Below are 18382 nucleotides of genomic sequence, written 5' to 3' on the forward strand. Positions count from 1 at the left end.
AGATGTGGAGCACATCTGGCTGTTGTTATCCCATCGTCTACCTCAGCCTTAGAAAAGAAAGAGGTATAAGGCTCAGAAATATCACCATTTGTTGTGTCTGGCTGCTTTCCCTTGGAGGCATGGGTCTGATGGCCATCAGAACATCCCTCGCCCTTTTAGATTTATCTGTCCTAGTTCTAAATTTAGCAGTTGTGTCCTTCTGCAGCCTTTCTGTTCTTTTTTTGTTTACATAGTCCTACACCTAGGGAACAGAGAACTTGGCAAAAAGAGGGTCAATCAAGCCAAGCAGAGGGCATTTAAATGTGTTTTAATCATACTGGTTGTACAGATGTTGAGATTCACCGGAAGAGTTATTTGGACTACTGTTGACCTTTTAAAGCATGACTGTTACTGTTCAAATTAAATTTAACCTTAGTGGGTTATAATGCCCCACTCTTTTGAATAACACGTAAAGTATGATAAGCCCCTCTTTGCACTAATTATAATTGTGTAGTTATGATAATCATGGTAGAGTTGTTAGTGTTAAGGAGTGTTACAATGTATCTGTGAATGTTATACTGAAATAGCGCTTTCTACAAGGTAGTTTAATGTCTATGTTTTATGATTAGAACATCATGCAAACAGAAGGTTTAAAAACTGTCATATTATGGGTTAATTCAAATCAGTTTTTTTATAGAGTTTTAAAATGAAGTTTTAAGTTTCATGGACTGACTTCAGACTTTTGGCTTTAAGAGATGAACTGCATTTAAAACAAAACACTCCATTTGTTGGACCCTTTGAATATAAACCTTTTTAACCTGATTGCCAGGCTTTCTTGAAAATTGACATTTCTGGAGGGGATTTATATGTTGCGATAATTTAAACTCTGCTCTCTTGCAAAACCTTTTACAGTACGTTACTTTTCGTTTTTATTAAACAGTGGTAATCTACCAAAGTTGTATCTCAGATGTAAAAATGTGTAACATTGATACCATTGTCAGTGTTATTTGGTGCCATGTTTGAAGTTACTGTAGTTATAGGCATCCTGGTCGTCTGGTTCTTTTGTAAGGACAGGAAGTTTTATTGTTGCTTTTGCATTAAAAGCTAATTTGCAAAGAAACGCAAATTATTCAGCTGAGGCTTATGAATGTGCCAGTCAATTCAAATGACTAAATACACCAGTCCCTGGGTCACATCATTATTTTCTTCAAATATAAACATGTAAGTAAAAGATAAATGGCAAAGGAACATTTGTTTGAAGTCATGATAAATTAACTGTCATGCTGTTATAGAGAGGAGAGTTATTACTCATATTTCATGAGGAATTTAAATGAGTGAGGAACATATTCTTACTCTTACCTTTGTCTGGAGCATTTTTGGTTTATGCATATACAGGAAGCACGCATTTTGTATTCAGCTGCCAAACAAATGTTCAAATTTGGCTTTTAGACTTGGGATGTTAAATATGAAACTTGAAAACGATTAGGGTATATTAGATTGTTTCTACCTGCATGTTGGCTGGAAGATCTGGTCAAAAGCAATAAACATAATTATTTTGGAAAGTAATTTTCATGGAAAAACAGTTTGGGAGTTATTCAATGTCATTTAATTTTAATTTAGGAGAGTTATCCATAGATTTCTAATTTGAAAATATTTACTTTAGTGTGTGAAATGTTCAAAACCTTTCAGTCTGAATGGTTTTAACACATACAGCTGTTAGGGTAAAGAATGTAAAGAGCAACTCATCTATTAAATTCCCGGTGGCACTTTTGTTTGATTTCTGACAAATTTACTGTAAAAAAACAACTGAATATTTTAACTTATCCACTTGTAGCTTCGGCATTCTTAAGCTTGGACAACAAAATCACGGTGAATAATAAAAGTGGCTGGATTGCAAAATTGGTTAGCCGAAAGTCCATGACCCAGCGTAGCAGATCCACAGCAAATACTGTGATGTAATTGGTCAGTTGGGGTGAGGGGTGTTCCTTTAATTAACAAAATCATCATGTTTAAACTTTATTATGGATTCATTTTTTTTTTCTTTTACTTAGGTTAGCTTTAACCAATAGGTATATATTTTCTGACTATCTGAAACATTTCAGTGTGACAAAAAAGCAAAAACCGAACAAATTAGTAAGGGTATACATACATTTCACGCTCTGTGACTGTAATGGAATAAAGCTGGTGAACCCGATATTCAGCCAAACACAGAATTACGTTTTAAAAGATTTATTGAAAGAAACAAATAGTGGCAGGTGAGGCAGGCAAGCAGAACCAGACTTGAACAGATGCAGCCAGGCAGGGATGAGCAGAACAGGTGATGTGGACCAGGTGACCACCAAATAATTTGTTTATTTTGCCCATAGGTTATACATGAATTTTACATAATTTGCATAAAATGACTGACAGCAGCTGAAAAGATTCAAAATACCAGAATAGACTTGGAAAATTAAAGGCAATGAGTAAGAATGACTAAATACAATTCACAATATTTACATTTTCCCTTTTCAAAGCAGACATGTTTCTAATGAGTTCATCAATGAAATACATCTACACACATGTCCAAACAGATAAAAGCTTTATTTAAAACACAAAAAGATGGACTCTGTAAAAAATGGAGGAGGAAAAGCATAGTAAACTGCGAAAAAGAACAGGAACATGCGATAAAACAAGCAGAGGAAGATTAAAGGTAGAGAGACATCATGCAGATTGGGAATGATGACAATAAAAAAGCATAATGGTCAGTCATACCCAACTATTAACTCTAAACTGTGTTCTTTACCTATTGAGCTACCTGTGCAGATATGGTTACCTGGAAAAAGAAATGTATCAGTCCATGATTGATCAAGTATGCATGTCTGTTGAAAGGATGGATGCTGGAGAAAACACAAGTAGAAATCTGAGCTAATAACCTTTATTATCACGGCGTCTTGCAAATGTAATGTGACGTGTATCTATGCCGGCCTCTAATTTTTAGGGGAACTTAATTTGTTGTTGATCTTCTGACAAACACATTGCCCTCTTCTTTGCAGAAAAAGCAAAGGTAGCACAAGACTACTGGGAAAGATTGAACCAAGCATTGGATGTCATCACTAAACAATTATTTTCACCGTTTATCATAACCAGCAAAACCCAAAGAAGACCCCAAGAAAACCTCACAGCCAACACTGCCAGTATGGCCAAAATTGTGTAAAATGCTCTATACTTTAATTGTTGTCTTCGATCAATGCCCTGTTTTCCGAGGCCCGGATGGATCAAAACACAGAGAACTGACAGGCAACAGAACATATTAACTAATATTGCAATTATGGAAAGGAAAAAACTTATGCCAACTGCAACAGTGGGTATCTTTATCAAAACCGATACAACAAAGCAAAGCAACCAGGTACAGAGAATGCAGACGTTTCTGATTTGAATCCCTCTCTCTTTTCGTAAACCAAAGTAGACGATGGGATGGACAACAGCCAGGTAGTGTTCCAAGCACATCAGGATGTGGAAGAAGGTTTCTCCAAAACAGGTAAAACTGTATAAAGAAAATCCATTTGATATTATCCTTGGATAACTGCCAAAAACACCAGCGACACAGATCAAACATCCAAAGACACCAGTAAGCTCTAAGATGGCCACATGGTGGGTCAAGCAGTCACAGTGTCTCACTGCAGCTGCTGACGAGAGTGGGGGATTTCTAAGCCACTGTTGGAAACCATGATGGAGGATGAAGGCACAGAGAGGAAGGAGGAGGAATATGTTGACAATGCTGAAAGTGATGAAGATCAGGGAGCCTGGTTTGTGGAGAAGACAGATGGCATCCTCTAATATGTTTGTGGATGAAGTGTTTGGATGAAGTGAGTAATTGTAGGATGACCACGAATTTGAAGACTTCACTGAAAGAAACATAATAAAATTCAATGCAATAATAATCCACAAACTAACTTCGTCATGAAGTAATTTATTCATACTATATGCGCATTTTCCCAAATAGGGACCAAGGAAAAGCTAATTTTACACCTATATCAAAGTGTACATACACGTGTTGAAGTGTAAAGTTTAAGAGGACATAAAACAGCGAGACTATTCTTCTAATAGACACCTACACTGCAAAAACTGAATTAAAAATAAGTAAACATTTCTTCAAATTTGCATATTTGTCCTTAATTTCAGCAGATAAATAAGATGATATGCCAATGGAATGAGTATTTTTACACCTAAAATAAGATAATTAGATAAAATGCACTTAAAATAAGGTGATTTAGATGAGTTGCTCTTATTATAAGAGCAAAAATCTTATTCCATTGGCAGATCATTTAAATTGTCTGCTCAAATCAAGAACAAATACACTAATTCCAAGAAAATTGTACTTATGTTAGTCACGTTTTTGCAGTGTATATCTAATTGGTCACAAATGTCTAGTGTCTAAGCTTCTTTCACCTTGACAACAATCATATTTCTACCTGACGAAGAGCAATCCCAGAACATGAAGGTGCTATTTCCATGTTTCGCTGTGGCTCAGGTGTTTTCTGTTTATGTTTAGTGTTATTTCTGCTAAATGCTAGGATTTTCATCTGAAATATAAATTTAACTTGATATAGCAAGGTTTGAATAGTTGCGTATAAAAAAAAGTATTTATGAACCCTACAGTCACATGACAGAAAACAAAGACTTTATTGTTGTGCCTTCATTGGTGCTGCGAAACTAATGGCAGACTCTTTTAATGCTTTATTTCTTTTATTTTCAACTGTTATGGAAGAAACGTCCATTTTAATGTGTCACTCCTAAGGGTTTATTTAATTATTTATGTGTGTTTTTAATGTTCCACAGCACATGCAGTACATGCAGATTTATTTTCTAACCCTCAGCAAAATGTACAGCAAAAAAACTCTGATCCTTTGAAACTTTTCTAAAAACAATGATTTTTGCAGAAGGAATTAAATAAGCAAATGTCCACAAAGCTTAACCTTATTATCAGATTCACTGTAAATGGTGGTAGGAAGATCTCAAGCCTGAATGATGCGACTAAATCAAAAGGTTTATCAACAATGCAATGTAATATAAATGTAATGTGTCACGGTAATTTATGCAACACAAATACATTTTGATAAAAGTTAAACAGATGCTAATTTTCACAATATAAGACTTTTCAATTACTATTTCCAGTATTTAAGACCTAAAATAACTTGAGTAAGTTATTTTAGTTAAGCGACTTCTATAAAGCCAAAATTTAAATAAGCAATGATTTTTGTGTTAAATAGTAAAAAAAATCACATACGAGCATCAATGTCTTGATCTGAGCTTCTACTCTGCATCTCTCCTCAGTTTGAAGACTGTTTTGAGAATGTCCTCCATGTAACCTTTACAAGTCATGTGATGGAACCACACCCTTGCTTACGCTCATGGATTTAAATATGCTTCATTTCCATCAACCTCTTTGTTGCTATGATGAACTGACAAAAGCTAATAAAAAACACCTGCATTTAGAAACATTGTCTTTCTTCTTATTTATTTCAAAAAGCTCAAGTGTGTAGGGTCAATGGGGATTTTTGATATTGGAAAATGGGCAGTAATTCTGGTTTGTACTCATAGTGATGGAATTTGCTTGTGTTTAAAGTTATGTAAAGTCATTTACTGGTTATTAATTGTATACATTTATTAGGGCTGGGCAAGTTAACGCGTTAATTTCGCGTTAACTCATTAGACTATTAATGGCGATATTTTCTTTAGCGCGCATTAACGCATGTTGCTCACATGCTTTTATTTTGTGAAGGTCTGTTGCTGCGGTGTAGGGGTTTGAATCAGAACAGTAGGTGGCGATAATGCGCCAATAACCTCGCTGTCAGCCAAGCCTCGGATTCAAAGAGGAAGAAAGGTGCTGGCCGTGGAAAAACTAAGCCGACATGCGGAAGGCGGTGTTTCCCGCAGGAATTTGCTTAGGCGAGGCGGTGGGTTGGCGAACGGAACAAGTTTTGTGCGGTCTGCTTAGACACCGTCGGTGAAGTCGCTTCTCGTTTCAAAGTATCCATGTATTTTTGCCTGTTTTCCCCCTGCCATTCACTATATGCACGCGAGAAAGCAACAACAAAAAACCGCGTGTCAACGTCAAATAAACGCAAGCAACGCAAGCATATCGAGTTAGCAAGCATTTCAGTTTAAAGTTCATCCAGCAACAAATATGACAGAAACAAGTTAGTTGTAACCACTGCCAAGTTAAACTTTGGTATTGAACATAAAATGGTAATGCTGCTCCCTGCTGTTACCTCAGAAATTGCCTGTTTTTAGTAGATTTTTTCCCCATAAAGAGAATTCCCTGTCAGTGGCAATAAGCTTTAATTTATTATTATTATTGCTATTTTTTGTTTTACATGTTTAAGTTGAGCTTTACACTAAATATGTGTTACTGATAAGTGCTACAAATGTTACAACACTTTTGTTCATATGGCAGCAGAACATTAAAATAAAAGTGCTCTTTACACTACTTTTGAATTCATTCTTGGAGTTTGTAAATACAATGCGATTAATCGCGATTAATCGCGATTAATCAGGCAAATTATGCGATTAATCGCGATTAAATATTTTAATCGTTGCCCAGCCCTAACATTTATATAAAATATACTGCTTAATCTGTGTGGTAGCATTCATTTTGTATGTCTTATGCATGTGCTCACTCTTTCAGCTGTTGTCCCAATATCAGCTGTTTGGGCTTATATTCACCGGACAATACCTAACAGGTCGAGGGTTATTTAATAAACATTAAATTACTTAAAACATGCAACAGTTTTTAAGTATAAAATGATAGCAAATGAGACGGAAGTAGAGTGGATGAGGAATAAAAAGATCCAGGTTAGAGGAAAAGAGAAAGGACAGAGACACAAAGACAAAATTACAAAACCTGACAAACAGCAGCAACAAAAAAAATCTGGTAAAGGCCATCATTAGGGACACCGGGGAAGGAAAACCATGAACACCTGCAAAGAGAGTAAACCAGGTAAATAAAACAAAAGCAGCAACAACACCAGCTGCAATGACATGGAGAAAAACTGTTGATACTAATAGAGAGAACTACAGCGCAACACACCTACGGTGTTATGAGTGCATAAGTGTATGTGTGAACATGCAAAATATGTTGTGAAGGCTTAATATCAATCGTGCTCATTGATGGGGGGAGAAAGTTACCGCTTTGATGAGCAGAAGCAAGCAGAGAGGATCCCAAGACCAAGGAAACTATCAGGCCTATGAACCACAGAGGCCAGGCAGCCCACTGCAGGAACACCATACATCCACCCAGAGGACAGCAGAGGGGAGCACGGGACAAATCTCTCTCAACCATACAGCAGAGGCCCCCAATGAACAGTGGGTAGGTACACCTGGTCTGGCGTTCTGTTAACTGTGACATCATCCAGAGAAGACGGCTCACCCGCTACTACCATCTAATGTAGAACAGATTACTAGATCAATGTGTGCTTCTGTGCTTTTTTGTCTCTCTTGTGTCTCTGTTCTGTCTTCTGTAACCCCAGTCGGTCGAGGCAGATGACCGTTCATACTGAGCCCGGTTCTGCCGGAGGTTTTTCCTTCCCGTTAATGGGTGGTTTTTCTTCCCACTGTCGCTTCATGCTTGCTCAGTATGAGGGATTGCAGCAAAGCCATGTACAATGCAGATGACTCTTCCTGTGGCTCTACGGTTCCCCAGGAGTGAATGCTGCTTGTCGGGACTTTGATGCAATCAACTGGTTTCCTTATATAGGACATTTTTGACCAATCTGTATAATCTGACCCAATCTGTATAATATGATTGAACTTGACTTTGTAAAGTGCCTTGAGATGACATGTTTCATGATTTGGCGCTATATAAATAAATTGAATTGAATTGAATTGAACCAACCTACAGCCTACCAACCCTGCCAGGCCCCGGCTAACCAAGCATGACTCAGGTGTGGAATCCAGAGCCCCACAGGCCCAAGACAGTGACTTCACTGATAGTAAGGAGGGAGAAAAAGGTTTAGACAGTTTCATGAGGCAGAGATACAGAGAGATGGGTGACAGGAAGTTGAAAAGTTGATAAATGAAGAAAATGAGAGGGAACAGAAGAAGCAACTATTGCAGATCCAGAAGTGGCAATGAATACTAAGGAAAAAAGGAAGGAAGGCATTGAAAGTGATAAAGGGTGGAAAGGCGGTTGGATCCGATCAGTGATGGCTTGTTAATAGGAGACACTGAGGCACTGCCCCCAGGACAATTGTAGGACTAAGGTATTTCTCACATCTGTTCTCTCATAAAATGTGTCAGACTTCTTGTTTTCCAGCGTTGCCTTTGAGATTATGTTTCTGTGTAGGTCATATCTGTGAACAGCGTGGTAAAATGAGTGTGTATGTGTTTTTGTAACTTTTTGGCATCCCAGTGACTTTTGCTGGTTTCTAACTGGTTACCTAAAGATTCTCCTCAGGATACAGTTATCTGCGCCCGAAGCCAATCAGGTCTTTTAATGGCATTCTCCATCCAGTAAGATCAATATATGATAACTGTCATTCAATTTATCTGGATTACTGAGGTTCTCTGTTTGCAGCAGGTCTTCAAGGTCAGACAGTCAGCATCCGCTCACAATTTCATAGTACTTTTTGTAATATTGAGGTGACTGGGCTTTTTCTGTGGCTGCACCCATGAGATCTTCAATCTATAACTGAACTTGGCCTTTTAAATTGTTAAGGATTATGCGATCACGGAGGACGAAGCTGCAGAAAGCTAGAGAAACAGCAGATAACTCACAGACACCAAGAACTTCACAGATGTGGCATGCATATAAACAAATGAACAGTTATCTCGGGGCAGAATGGACACATAAATTTCCCTGGAGCTTTCAGTCTAGCGGTGACACATATCTCAAAGGTAACATGGAAAAAATCGACAAAGTCTGGAGCAGGTCAATGTAACTAAGAGTTTTGCACTTTCTCGCTTTTGGATCTTAACCTATCTGCATGGTTTTATGTATGAGAGTCCAGTACTGAAGCTGTAAACATCCCTCTGCCTGGTTATATTAAATATGTTAAAGTATAGTTTCAGTTTCAAGAGTCTGTATGTTACTGTAGAAGACTACAATAGAGAAGACCACTTTTCTTTTTCTGGGTAAAGAACCTGGGTGGATCAAAACAGGGTATGATTGTTATATATTGATTTTGTAAAGCACTTTGATCACCATTAGTGCTGGTGCGGAATAGGCTAGAAAAATAAATGATTAATTGTTGATTGATTTGTTTTTGAATAGAGTTTATTCCTTGTGCTTAAAACCCCTACCTCTAGTGGGTAGAAGTGGGACTGCATCATTAATCAACACTGAGATTTTTTTTTTCCATTTTTACTGAAAACTTTTGCAATTTTGTTGTGTGAAAAAATGTTAAGTACATTCTTGCACTAGTTGTAAACCTACTTCCAGATTCATTGCTAGTGGTTCACATCACAGTACAATGAGTGGACAAAGACCCTCTGATGACAAGCAGGGCTGGATGGGATGTGTTGCTTAAAGGTATGCAAAGTAATTCAAATTAACAGCTTTTCTTAATAGGTTGACTGCAGAAACTCTGTGATTTATGATGTAGGCATTAAATTTAAAGGGGGTGACTGTCAAGCAAATTACACCCACAGCCCTATATATTAATTGTGCACTCACTTATGTGAAGGCATGAAACACCTGAATCACATTCAAAGTGCAGCTGAAAAGGTGAGTGTTTTTGGTGGAACTGAGTCTTTTTAATTCGTAAAGAGGGGTTCTCATGTACTTAGTTCAGTTGTTCATACATGTTCAGTGCAGATATACATGTAGTTACAATCTTAGGTAAAGACAGTGATATAACTATGGTTATGTTTTTATGTCCAACATTGTTAGAACTGCATCTTCATTTTTTGAAGTATGGTTCTGTGAGGTAATAGTTATTTTAACCAATGTAGAAAGATTTTATGTCAATGCAAGCTTGCTGAGAAATACTTTGACTTAAAACCTCGCTTTTCACCGAATTCGGTGATCTAAAACAGCTCAACTGAAAATGTTATTTGCTTGGTATACCACGTTAAGCTAATATTAATAGTTGTTCTTTGTAACAATTTAACAAAAAAGTGTTTTGTTATGTTTTGGTGTTGTTCTGTTCACAGGGATAATCAACATTCTTCCATGTGGTGTTGTCCTAGTTAAATATTTTTTTTATCCTGGCAAATTGCCTGTGAAAAATAAGCCACCTCTACCTCTGCCAAAGCGCTACAGTTTGCAATCTTTACCATTTATTTATTGACATAATATGACATAGAAATATGTAAACTAGCTGCAATATGCACAAGCCTATATTATTTTTAATTAGTTCTTTTCAAGGGTCCAAGAAAGAGTTTATAAAGCAATATTGTTACTTAAATCCAAACAAAACATTTTTTGAAGAAATCTGTTGAATTGCAAATTTATGTTCTGTTCCCTTTTGCTTTCTTTTTCTCAGATGTTGTCGACATCTTCATCCTACAATGACTCACTTGTGAACCCACATGGTTTCTCAAATGACCCATTCTTCTGCTTCTTCACAAATCAAGGAAAGATCATTTACAGCACCTCTAACATTACCCATGTGATTCTTCTCCTCCCTTTCTGCATCTTCATCCTATACTTGGGTTTTCAACCACTGCCACTGAGGAGCTCCAGCTCCTCAGCGGCAACTTTAAGTCACTGTGACATCTTCACTTACCACCTGGTCGTTATGGAACTGAATGGTGCGTTGGGCAACATCATCTCCCTCTCTGGAAGCTGCATGGAAAATGCAGAACTCTTCTTTACTGGATTTTTTATGTTTTCTTTCACCTGGTATGGGCAAATATGCTTCCATACCCTGACCTGTGTGGAGCGCTACGTGGCCGTTGTTTATCCCATCACATACCTGTGCCTGAAAAATGAAAAAGGAATCAGAATTAGAAATTATTCCCTAGGTTGCGTCTGGCTATTTTGCTTTGGAGGGGTTTATGCTGTTATAATGAGACACTATACTTATTTAGATTCCTGCCTTCAAGCATTATCTACAGTGATCACATCCTTCTGTAGTGTTTCTGTTCTCTGTGTTTTAATCCGCCCTGGACCCGGAAAACAGCTCAGGGCGAGCATGGACCATTCAAAGCAAAAAGCTTTTTACAACATCGTGACCATACTGGGAATATTGATGTCAAAGTTTTGTGTTGGTCTGATATGGGGAGGTCTGGATCTTTTAGGAAACAGTGCTCAATGTGTGCTCATGACATGTGGCGGATTCATTAATCTACCCAGTAGTCTGGTTTTGCCTTTGCTGTTCCTACAAAGAAAAGGAAAATTACGCTGTTGTAAATCCACATAATCGGATTAAAAGACAATTAGAAATTATTTCTATTTAATTTTGTTTCTGCTATGTTTTGGTCTTTATGGGAAGCAGCGATGTAATGATGCTCCACAAAGTCACTAAAAAAGCAAGTCAACTCATTGCACAGATCTTGGAGATGTTTGTGTTGGTGAAGGAAAGTTGTTTACTCTTCCAAATCAGGGACATTTTGACCACCAGCTTCGTAAAACCCAGAGGAGACAGCAGAGACGTTTTCTCAACAGACACATTAAGCTCTGCAGTCTTAAAGAACACTACAGGAAACCATTTCTGTTGTTTGCAATCTGAGTTTCTAACAGCTCTATAACAGAAGGTAATTTTACTTTACCTGATACTTGTAAAGAGTGTATAGGCTTGTGAAAAAACCCAGCTTGGATCCTAACGTCACCTCTGACCTAGCTCCTTTGAAACATGTGGGCAGTGACACACAATTTAGTGTGGCTGGCCTGGTGGCCAACATGAAGAATTCAGCATTACCATAATTAACCTGCATTTTATGCCTATGAATCATTTCTTTAGACTGGTCATTTAAGCCATAACAGTGTCACAACAAGTGACTCAGGTGTAAACGCTAGACCTGTTGCAGTGAGACAACCAGCACCAGGTTGCCATTAGGGGAGGGGAACTGCATTTCCTGCAATTTTGTATAAACACAGTAAACATAAATTCCAAAATAAAAGTAATTTTTATGTTTTCTGATAAAATGTGTTTGACTTGATTTTTTTTAATTATTATTAATATGCCATTAACTTTTAATATTTTTGGGGTTGTTGTTCTGTGTAGGCCTAATTTTAATGTTTCAGCAGTATGCAGCACTGGAAATGCAAATTTGCATGTATCATTTGACAGATATTGGCCACTGGCACATATCTCCGCACCAGTGACCAGTCAGTGATTTTTTTGTCATTCTTCAACCAGTCTAATTTATTTGTGATACCTGTCAATCAAAGTCACATGCCTGGCATCTTAGACACGCGAGTGTGAATCTTACTCCAGATTATATGGAACGCAGCCCTGCTTTGGCTCCAGCATACACGTGGTACAACACATGACACTGAAATCTTCGGCACAACTAATAAATGAAGGATTGTCTACCTAGATTATAAATATATCATGTATGCCTTTCACTGGAAATGTCATTAAAATGCAAATAGGTGCAGATGTTTTGCTTAAATGTTGTTTGTTATGTACGGGAATCTCAGCAAGTCGGTAACAATTCGGTGGGTTGTGCCGTGATAGTGTTGATTAGTGCATCCATAACAAGCACAATAGCAACATAACCGCCTCATCTCTTTTTAAGAAAGCACTAAAATCTTTGCCGAAACTAATAAATGAAAAATTGTTGACCGTCCCTGAATCAAGATTCAGAAAAGAATATGCACACTTCTCACTAGAAATGTCACTCCTCACTGGAAAGTTGTTTTGCTTTAATGTTTACTTTTCTAAAAGTAAACACGGTACGGCTTCGAAGCGATTCTGGTCCACTATCCAGCGTCTCAGGAGGGGGAAGCAGTGCAGTACCAACACTGTTTATAGTAGGGGTGGTGTGCTGCTGAACTCGACTCAGGACGTCGTGCGTCGGTGGGCGGAATACTTTGAAGACCTCCTTAATCCAGGGCTTTGAACCGGTTCAAGGAAGGAAAACGAAAACCGGGAACTTTTTGTATTTTACAGGGAACAGAAACGAAACCGGAAACGTTATTGTTTTTTATGTTCTGGAACTGGAACACTTATTTAAAAATAATGGTAACCGGTTAATACCGGTTTTATTTCGTTCCTCAAAGTTTTCGTTGCCTAATTAACTAAAAAAAATTATTATTATTTTCCTGCGCACGTTACCTTGAAGGCTGAGGTTCACTTCCCGTGTGACATCACATCACACATTCACTGACTGAATGGGGAGAGAGTGGTGTCTCCACTAGAGCTACACATCTTAAATAAGAGGTAAATTACGATCCATCGTTAAGTAAAACACTCATTCCAAACCCAATATCAATAGCTGGATTAAGCTGGATGAGAAATATGTGACATAATTCTATAGCAGGGTTTCCTGCAGCGCTCTCTTGGCGAGGCGGCCAAGAGAGCTACCGCCTCGGCTACCGCTACCGCCTCGGCAACATAAAAAAAAAAGTAACTCGATATGCTGTTCATTTGACGGTAACAGGCGTTTTTTTGTTGTTGCTTTCGCGCGTGCATATAGTGAATGGCAGGAAAAAACACCGGCGCTCCGCTCCGGTCGTCCGCGCAAAGCTTGGTCCGACAACTCAACACCTCGCCTAAGCAAATTCCTGGGGGAAACACTGTATAGCATTAAACAGCTGACAGGAACGAAATTAACCGTTCCGGGAACAGTATTTTTTTGTCCTAACCGGTTCGGGAACGTCAATTTATTGGTGGAACTCATAACCGGAAACGTTATAATTCCGTTTCTGTTCAGAACGAACCGATAGGGGGAAAAAACGGTTCAAAGCCCTGCCTTAATCCCACCAACACGTCTTCCATTGCGGAAGCAGAGCCTAAGGACTCTGGGTCGGGTTCTCCCATCTCTGGTGCTGAGGTTGCCAAGGTTGTTAAAAAGCTCCTCGGTGGCAAGGCCCCGGGGGTGGATGAGATTCGCCCTGAGTACCTTAAGGCTCTGGATGTTGTGGGGCTGTGTTGGTTAACGCGGCTCTGCAGCATTGCGTGGGGCAGTTCCCCTGGATTGGCAGACTGGGGTGGTGGTCCCCCTATTTAAAAAGGGGGACCGGAGGGTGTGTTCCAACTACAGAGGAATCACACTCTTAAGCCTCCCTGGTAAGGTCTATTCAGGGGTTCTGGAAAGGAGGGTCCGTCGGATAGTCGAATCTCGGATTCAGGAAGAGCAGTGTGGTTTTCGTCCTGGCCGTGGAACACTGGATCAGCTCTACACCCTCAGCAGGATTCTGGAGGGGGCATGGGAGTTTGCCCAACCAGTCTACATGGAGAAGGCATTCGACCGTGTCCCCCGGGGGATCCTGTGGGGGGGTACTCTGGGAGTATGGAGTACCGGACCCTTTAATAAGGGCTGTCAGGTCTCTGTACGACCGGTGTCAGAGTCTGGTCAGCATTGCCGGCAGTAAGTCGGACTCGTTTCCAGTGAGAGTTGGACTCCGCCAGGGTGGCCCTTTGTCACCGATTCTGTTCATAATTTATATGGACAGAATCTCTAGGTGCAGCCAAGGTGTTCAGGGGATCCGTTTTGGTGGCCTTAGGATTGCGTCTCTGCTATTCGCGGATGACGTGGTCCTATTGGCTTCATCAGGGCGTGATCTACAGCTCTCACTGGAGCGGTTCGCAGCCGAGTGCGAAGCGACCGGGATGAAGATCAGTGCCTCCAAATCCGAGACCATGGTCTTGAAATAGAAAAGGGTAGAGTGCCTCCTCCGGGTTGGGGAGGATGTGCTGCCCCTAGTGCAGGAGTTAAAGTATCTTGGGGTCTTGTTCACGAATGAGGGGAAGATGGAGCGGGAGATCGCCAGGCGGATTGGTGCGGCGTCTGCTGTGAAGCGGGGCGCTGTACCGATCCGTTGTGGTGAAGAGAGAGCTGAGCCAAAAGGTGAAGCTCTTGATTTACCGGTCGATCTACGTTCCTACCCTCATCTATGGTCACGAGCTTTGGGTCGTGACCGAAAGAACGAGATCCCGGATACAAGCGGCTGAAATGAGCTTTCTCCGTAGTGTGTCTGGGCTATCCCTTAGAGATAGGGTGAGGAGCTCAGTCATCCGGGGAGGACTCAGAGTAGAGCCGCTGCTCCTCCACGTCGAGAGGAGCCAGTTGAGGTGGCTTGTGGCTCAAATTGTCACATGCAGCAATGACTGGTGGTTAAGTCATTGCTGCATGTGACGTTTTGAGCCACAGTGCGAAAACATTTAATAAAAAAATACCTAATATCACACTGCCACCTTACATAAATGACTAATTGCCAATTTTTGTTTCTTAAAAAAATGGTAGTTATATTTACTTATAAAAGTGAAATTTCCTTAAACAGTAGCAGCTGCTTTAATGTTATTCTGTTTTGTTGAATTTGTTTGATGTATTTACACTTTAACTTTAACATCTCTGAAAGCACCAAGTCATATTTTGCTTTTCTATTTATTGACTTTTGTTTTATCTGAATTGTTTTTTCGGAACAAGCAACCAGTTATGCTCCCGTGGTGAATTTTGATCATTATCAAGAAGGAAAGCACAATACTCATTAATTAGAGAAAGGGACATATTTGTCTTTGCAAATGTATTCAAAAGCATAGACAGTTTGAAAGTCTCAGTCCCAACGCAGTCAGGAACAGAGTAAGAGACATTCTGGGTTAACATAGAAAGTATGAGTAGTGTTCAGAGGAGTGCACAAACTGGTACAATCCAGTTCTTATCTAACACAACTCTTCTCTGTGACCTTAGTTAAACAAAACACAATAATAAATCTGTAAGCAGGGTTTGGTGATTTTTATGTCTTGGATATGAGTCCTATTTTTCTGTGCCATAAGACATTTGTTTTAAATTTACCTACTGCTTGATGAACAGTGACTTTATATTTAGCTTTTTTTCAATGTTTAGATATTTGTCATATAAAGGAAACAAGGATTTGTTACTCATTTAAATCTTTCAGTCTGTAAAGGGTTACAATGCCATTTCTAAAGCTTATGCACCCACAATTGACTAAGAGAAACACGATGGAAGAAAATTGGTGAACATCCCAAGAAATGATTACTCTATAAAAATTACTTGAATACTGCAGTGATGTCTCATCCAGGAGGTCATAAAAAACCTAGAATAGAACCTAAAGTGCTGCAGAACTCAAGAAACTGAAAAAAGGCATGGTGTGTGGAAGATAAAATAATAGCTTTTGTTACTTTTACAAGAACAAAGAAAACCTCAGTAGCATTGTGATACAAGATAAAGAACTTAAAAAAAAAAGAAAGAACATACATACAACTATAGAATCCCAGGTAGAGGTTAGAATTTTCTGTAGATGAGCCTCATAAATGTGTCCCTCCATTGGTGTAAAATGGTAAACAATTTTAATGAATAATATTTTAGTTGTGTTACACTTTATGCAATGAAAACAATGGCTTTTGTTAAAAATAACACATTGGCGACCATGAAATTACTTTTTCATACATGCATACATACATGCATACATACATACAGTAAATTCCCTGTCAAAGATACTATTATAATCTATCATTAGGTGACTACTGAGTGCCTAAGCCTTACTGAAAAACTCTCTGTATAGAAATAAAGCAGGCAACACCAAACTGCTTGGAAGGTTTAACCAAAATGTAAAGGCCATCATTACACATTCAATGAGTCCTGTTGAGATCATCACTAACTCCCAAATCACATTAGAAGCCACCCTTAACACCAGTACTCCCAGTATGGACACAATGGTAATGAACGCCCTCCGCTTTGACTCGTCAACCCTCCTCCTGTCCTTACCTTGTCCCCCTGGGCCAGGTTGAATCAAAACACAAAGGACAGAAATACAGCAGAAGGAGATAACTATTAAAGCAAAGATCAAATAACACAGGTCCCATATTATCATCTTTGTAATCTTGCATAAATACGTCCAAACTAAGCAAAGCAACCAGACGCTAGCGATGGTAATATTTCTGATTCTGGTTCCTCTTTTGCTTTTTAGACTTAGGTAGGTGATGGGATGTACCACAGCCAGATAGCGCTCTAAACAAGTCAGAATGTGAAAGAAAACCTCGCCGTACCATTTGAAGAAGAAAACTAAAATCCCAATAGCTGCTATATCAACCATCTTCTTGTAAATACTACAAGAGCAGAGGATGAACCCAAATACACCAATCAGCTCCATAGTGACACTGTGGTAAGTGAAACAGTCAGAGTGGCTCACTGATGCCGATGAAAGGCCGGGGTTTTTCATCCATTTTTTGAGACCTTGATAGAGGATGAGGATGCAGAGAGGGAAGAATACAACAATGTAGGTGATGGCAAATGCTGCGAGAATGACAATGCTCTGTCTGTGGCGGAAGCAGTAAGGATCTGAAGAGAAAGATGTGGAGTTCTGCTGAAGACGGTAGTTGTAGTAGGAGGATGGGTCTGCCATGTGGTCTAAAGGAGAACAGAACATGTCAAGTCATCTGTTACTGTCTTTCATTTATTTTAGATCTCCTAAAGCATCACCAATTATAAATCCCTGAGGAACATTGTGGCATTATTTCCACTTCCATACACGTTAACCTCTGTGTCTTGGTAAAGTTTTAGGAGCTTTAACACCAGTAAACACACACAATCAAAATAGATTACCTGTCATTTGCTGAGTGTCTTCATCCTGAACCCGAAGTTTTATATCTTGGTTTACATTTTTGTTGATGTTTTCAGCATTTCCTTGTGTATTTTCCAACATGCCCTTAACATGTTTTCTATTTTACCACATTCATTTCATTTAACTTAGTTTAACTCTAGTTTATACTTATGTTCTTTATACTTTGAGTTATTTCTGTTATACCTCTGCTAGCCATTTCCTCCAGATTTCTTGTATCAGTCTTTCTGCCCAGCTTTAGGTAATTAGTCTCTTCTGGTCTGATTGCCCCACCTCAGCTGTTCCTTGTTTCCTCCGATTAGCTCTTCTTGTTCTTTACCATAGCTCACCCGCTGCCTTATTGTATAAATACTCGTATGTTCTCAAAGTTTTCCACTGAATCTGTATGTTACTCTACCTCTTTACCGTGCCAATTCTGTGTGATGTTTCCAAGGAGTACGTTTTTGGTTTGGTTTATTAAAAACATAGTTTACTTCACCAGTCATGTTTGGATTTTAGTAGGGCCCTAACAGTCCTACTAACATTTCTCACACTCGGTGATCTGTCTCCCATGTATGTCTTTCTCTTGATAGGTTGTACTGAAACGCAATTTCCCCCTTGGGGACAATAAAGCAATTCGATTTAATGCAGGTGATCAGTGTAGATTAATAAAATCATTAATTCAAACCAGCTACAAATCCAACAATTTTACGCAATTTTTTTTTTTTGTAAATCATTAATTTCAACAATTTTGGA

The 18382-nt window shown here is 39.0% G+C and overlaps 1 protein-coding gene across 3 annotated transcripts; it reads right to left on the minus strand.

Annotated features, from left to right (window-relative positions):
* Window positions 1-3214: 3214 nt before the first annotated feature.
* On the minus strand, window positions 3215-17880 carry LOC110367370. 3 transcript variants are annotated; one of them, XM_021313035.2, is made up of 4 exons: window positions 17632-17880; window positions 17219-17436; window positions 10686-10880; window positions 3215-3502 (listed from the first exon to the last, which is right to left on the minus strand). In XM_021313035.2, the coding sequence occupies exons 1-4, from the start codon at window positions 17729-17731 to the stop codon at window positions 3269-3271; spliced, it is 747 nt and encodes a 248-aa protein (XP_021168710.2). In that variant the 5' UTR covers window positions 17732-17880; the 3' UTR covers window positions 3215-3268. The 3 variants fall into 3 exon arrangements, with proteins under 3 accessions (XP_021168710.2, XP_021168712.2, XP_021168709.2); XM_021313037.2 differs by lacking the exon at window positions 3215-3502 and adding an exon at window positions 6898-6938; XM_021313034.2 differs by lacking the exons at window positions 3215-3502; window positions 10686-10880 and having other exon boundaries at window positions 16509-17436.
* Between the last annotated feature and the right edge of the window lie 502 nt (window positions 17881-18382).

This window comes from Fundulus heteroclitus, chromosome 14 (assembly GCF_011125445.2).
Source record: "Fundulus heteroclitus isolate FHET01 chromosome 14, MU-UCD_Fhet_4.1, whole genome shotgun sequence".
Taxonomy (NCBI): domain Eukaryota; kingdom Metazoa; phylum Chordata; class Actinopteri; order Cyprinodontiformes; family Fundulidae; genus Fundulus; species Fundulus heteroclitus.

Excerpts from the sequence above, each read along its gene's own strand:
- LOC110367370 (XM_021313034.2), bottom strand. The coding sequence starts at position 17,731 with ATGTTGGAAAATACACAAGGAAATGCTGAAAACATCAACAAAAATGTA. Across the intron at positions 17,437-17,631 it reads AGACACTCAGCAAATGACAG|ACCACATGGCAGACCCATCC; the intron begins GTAATCTATTTT and ends GTTCTCCTTTAG.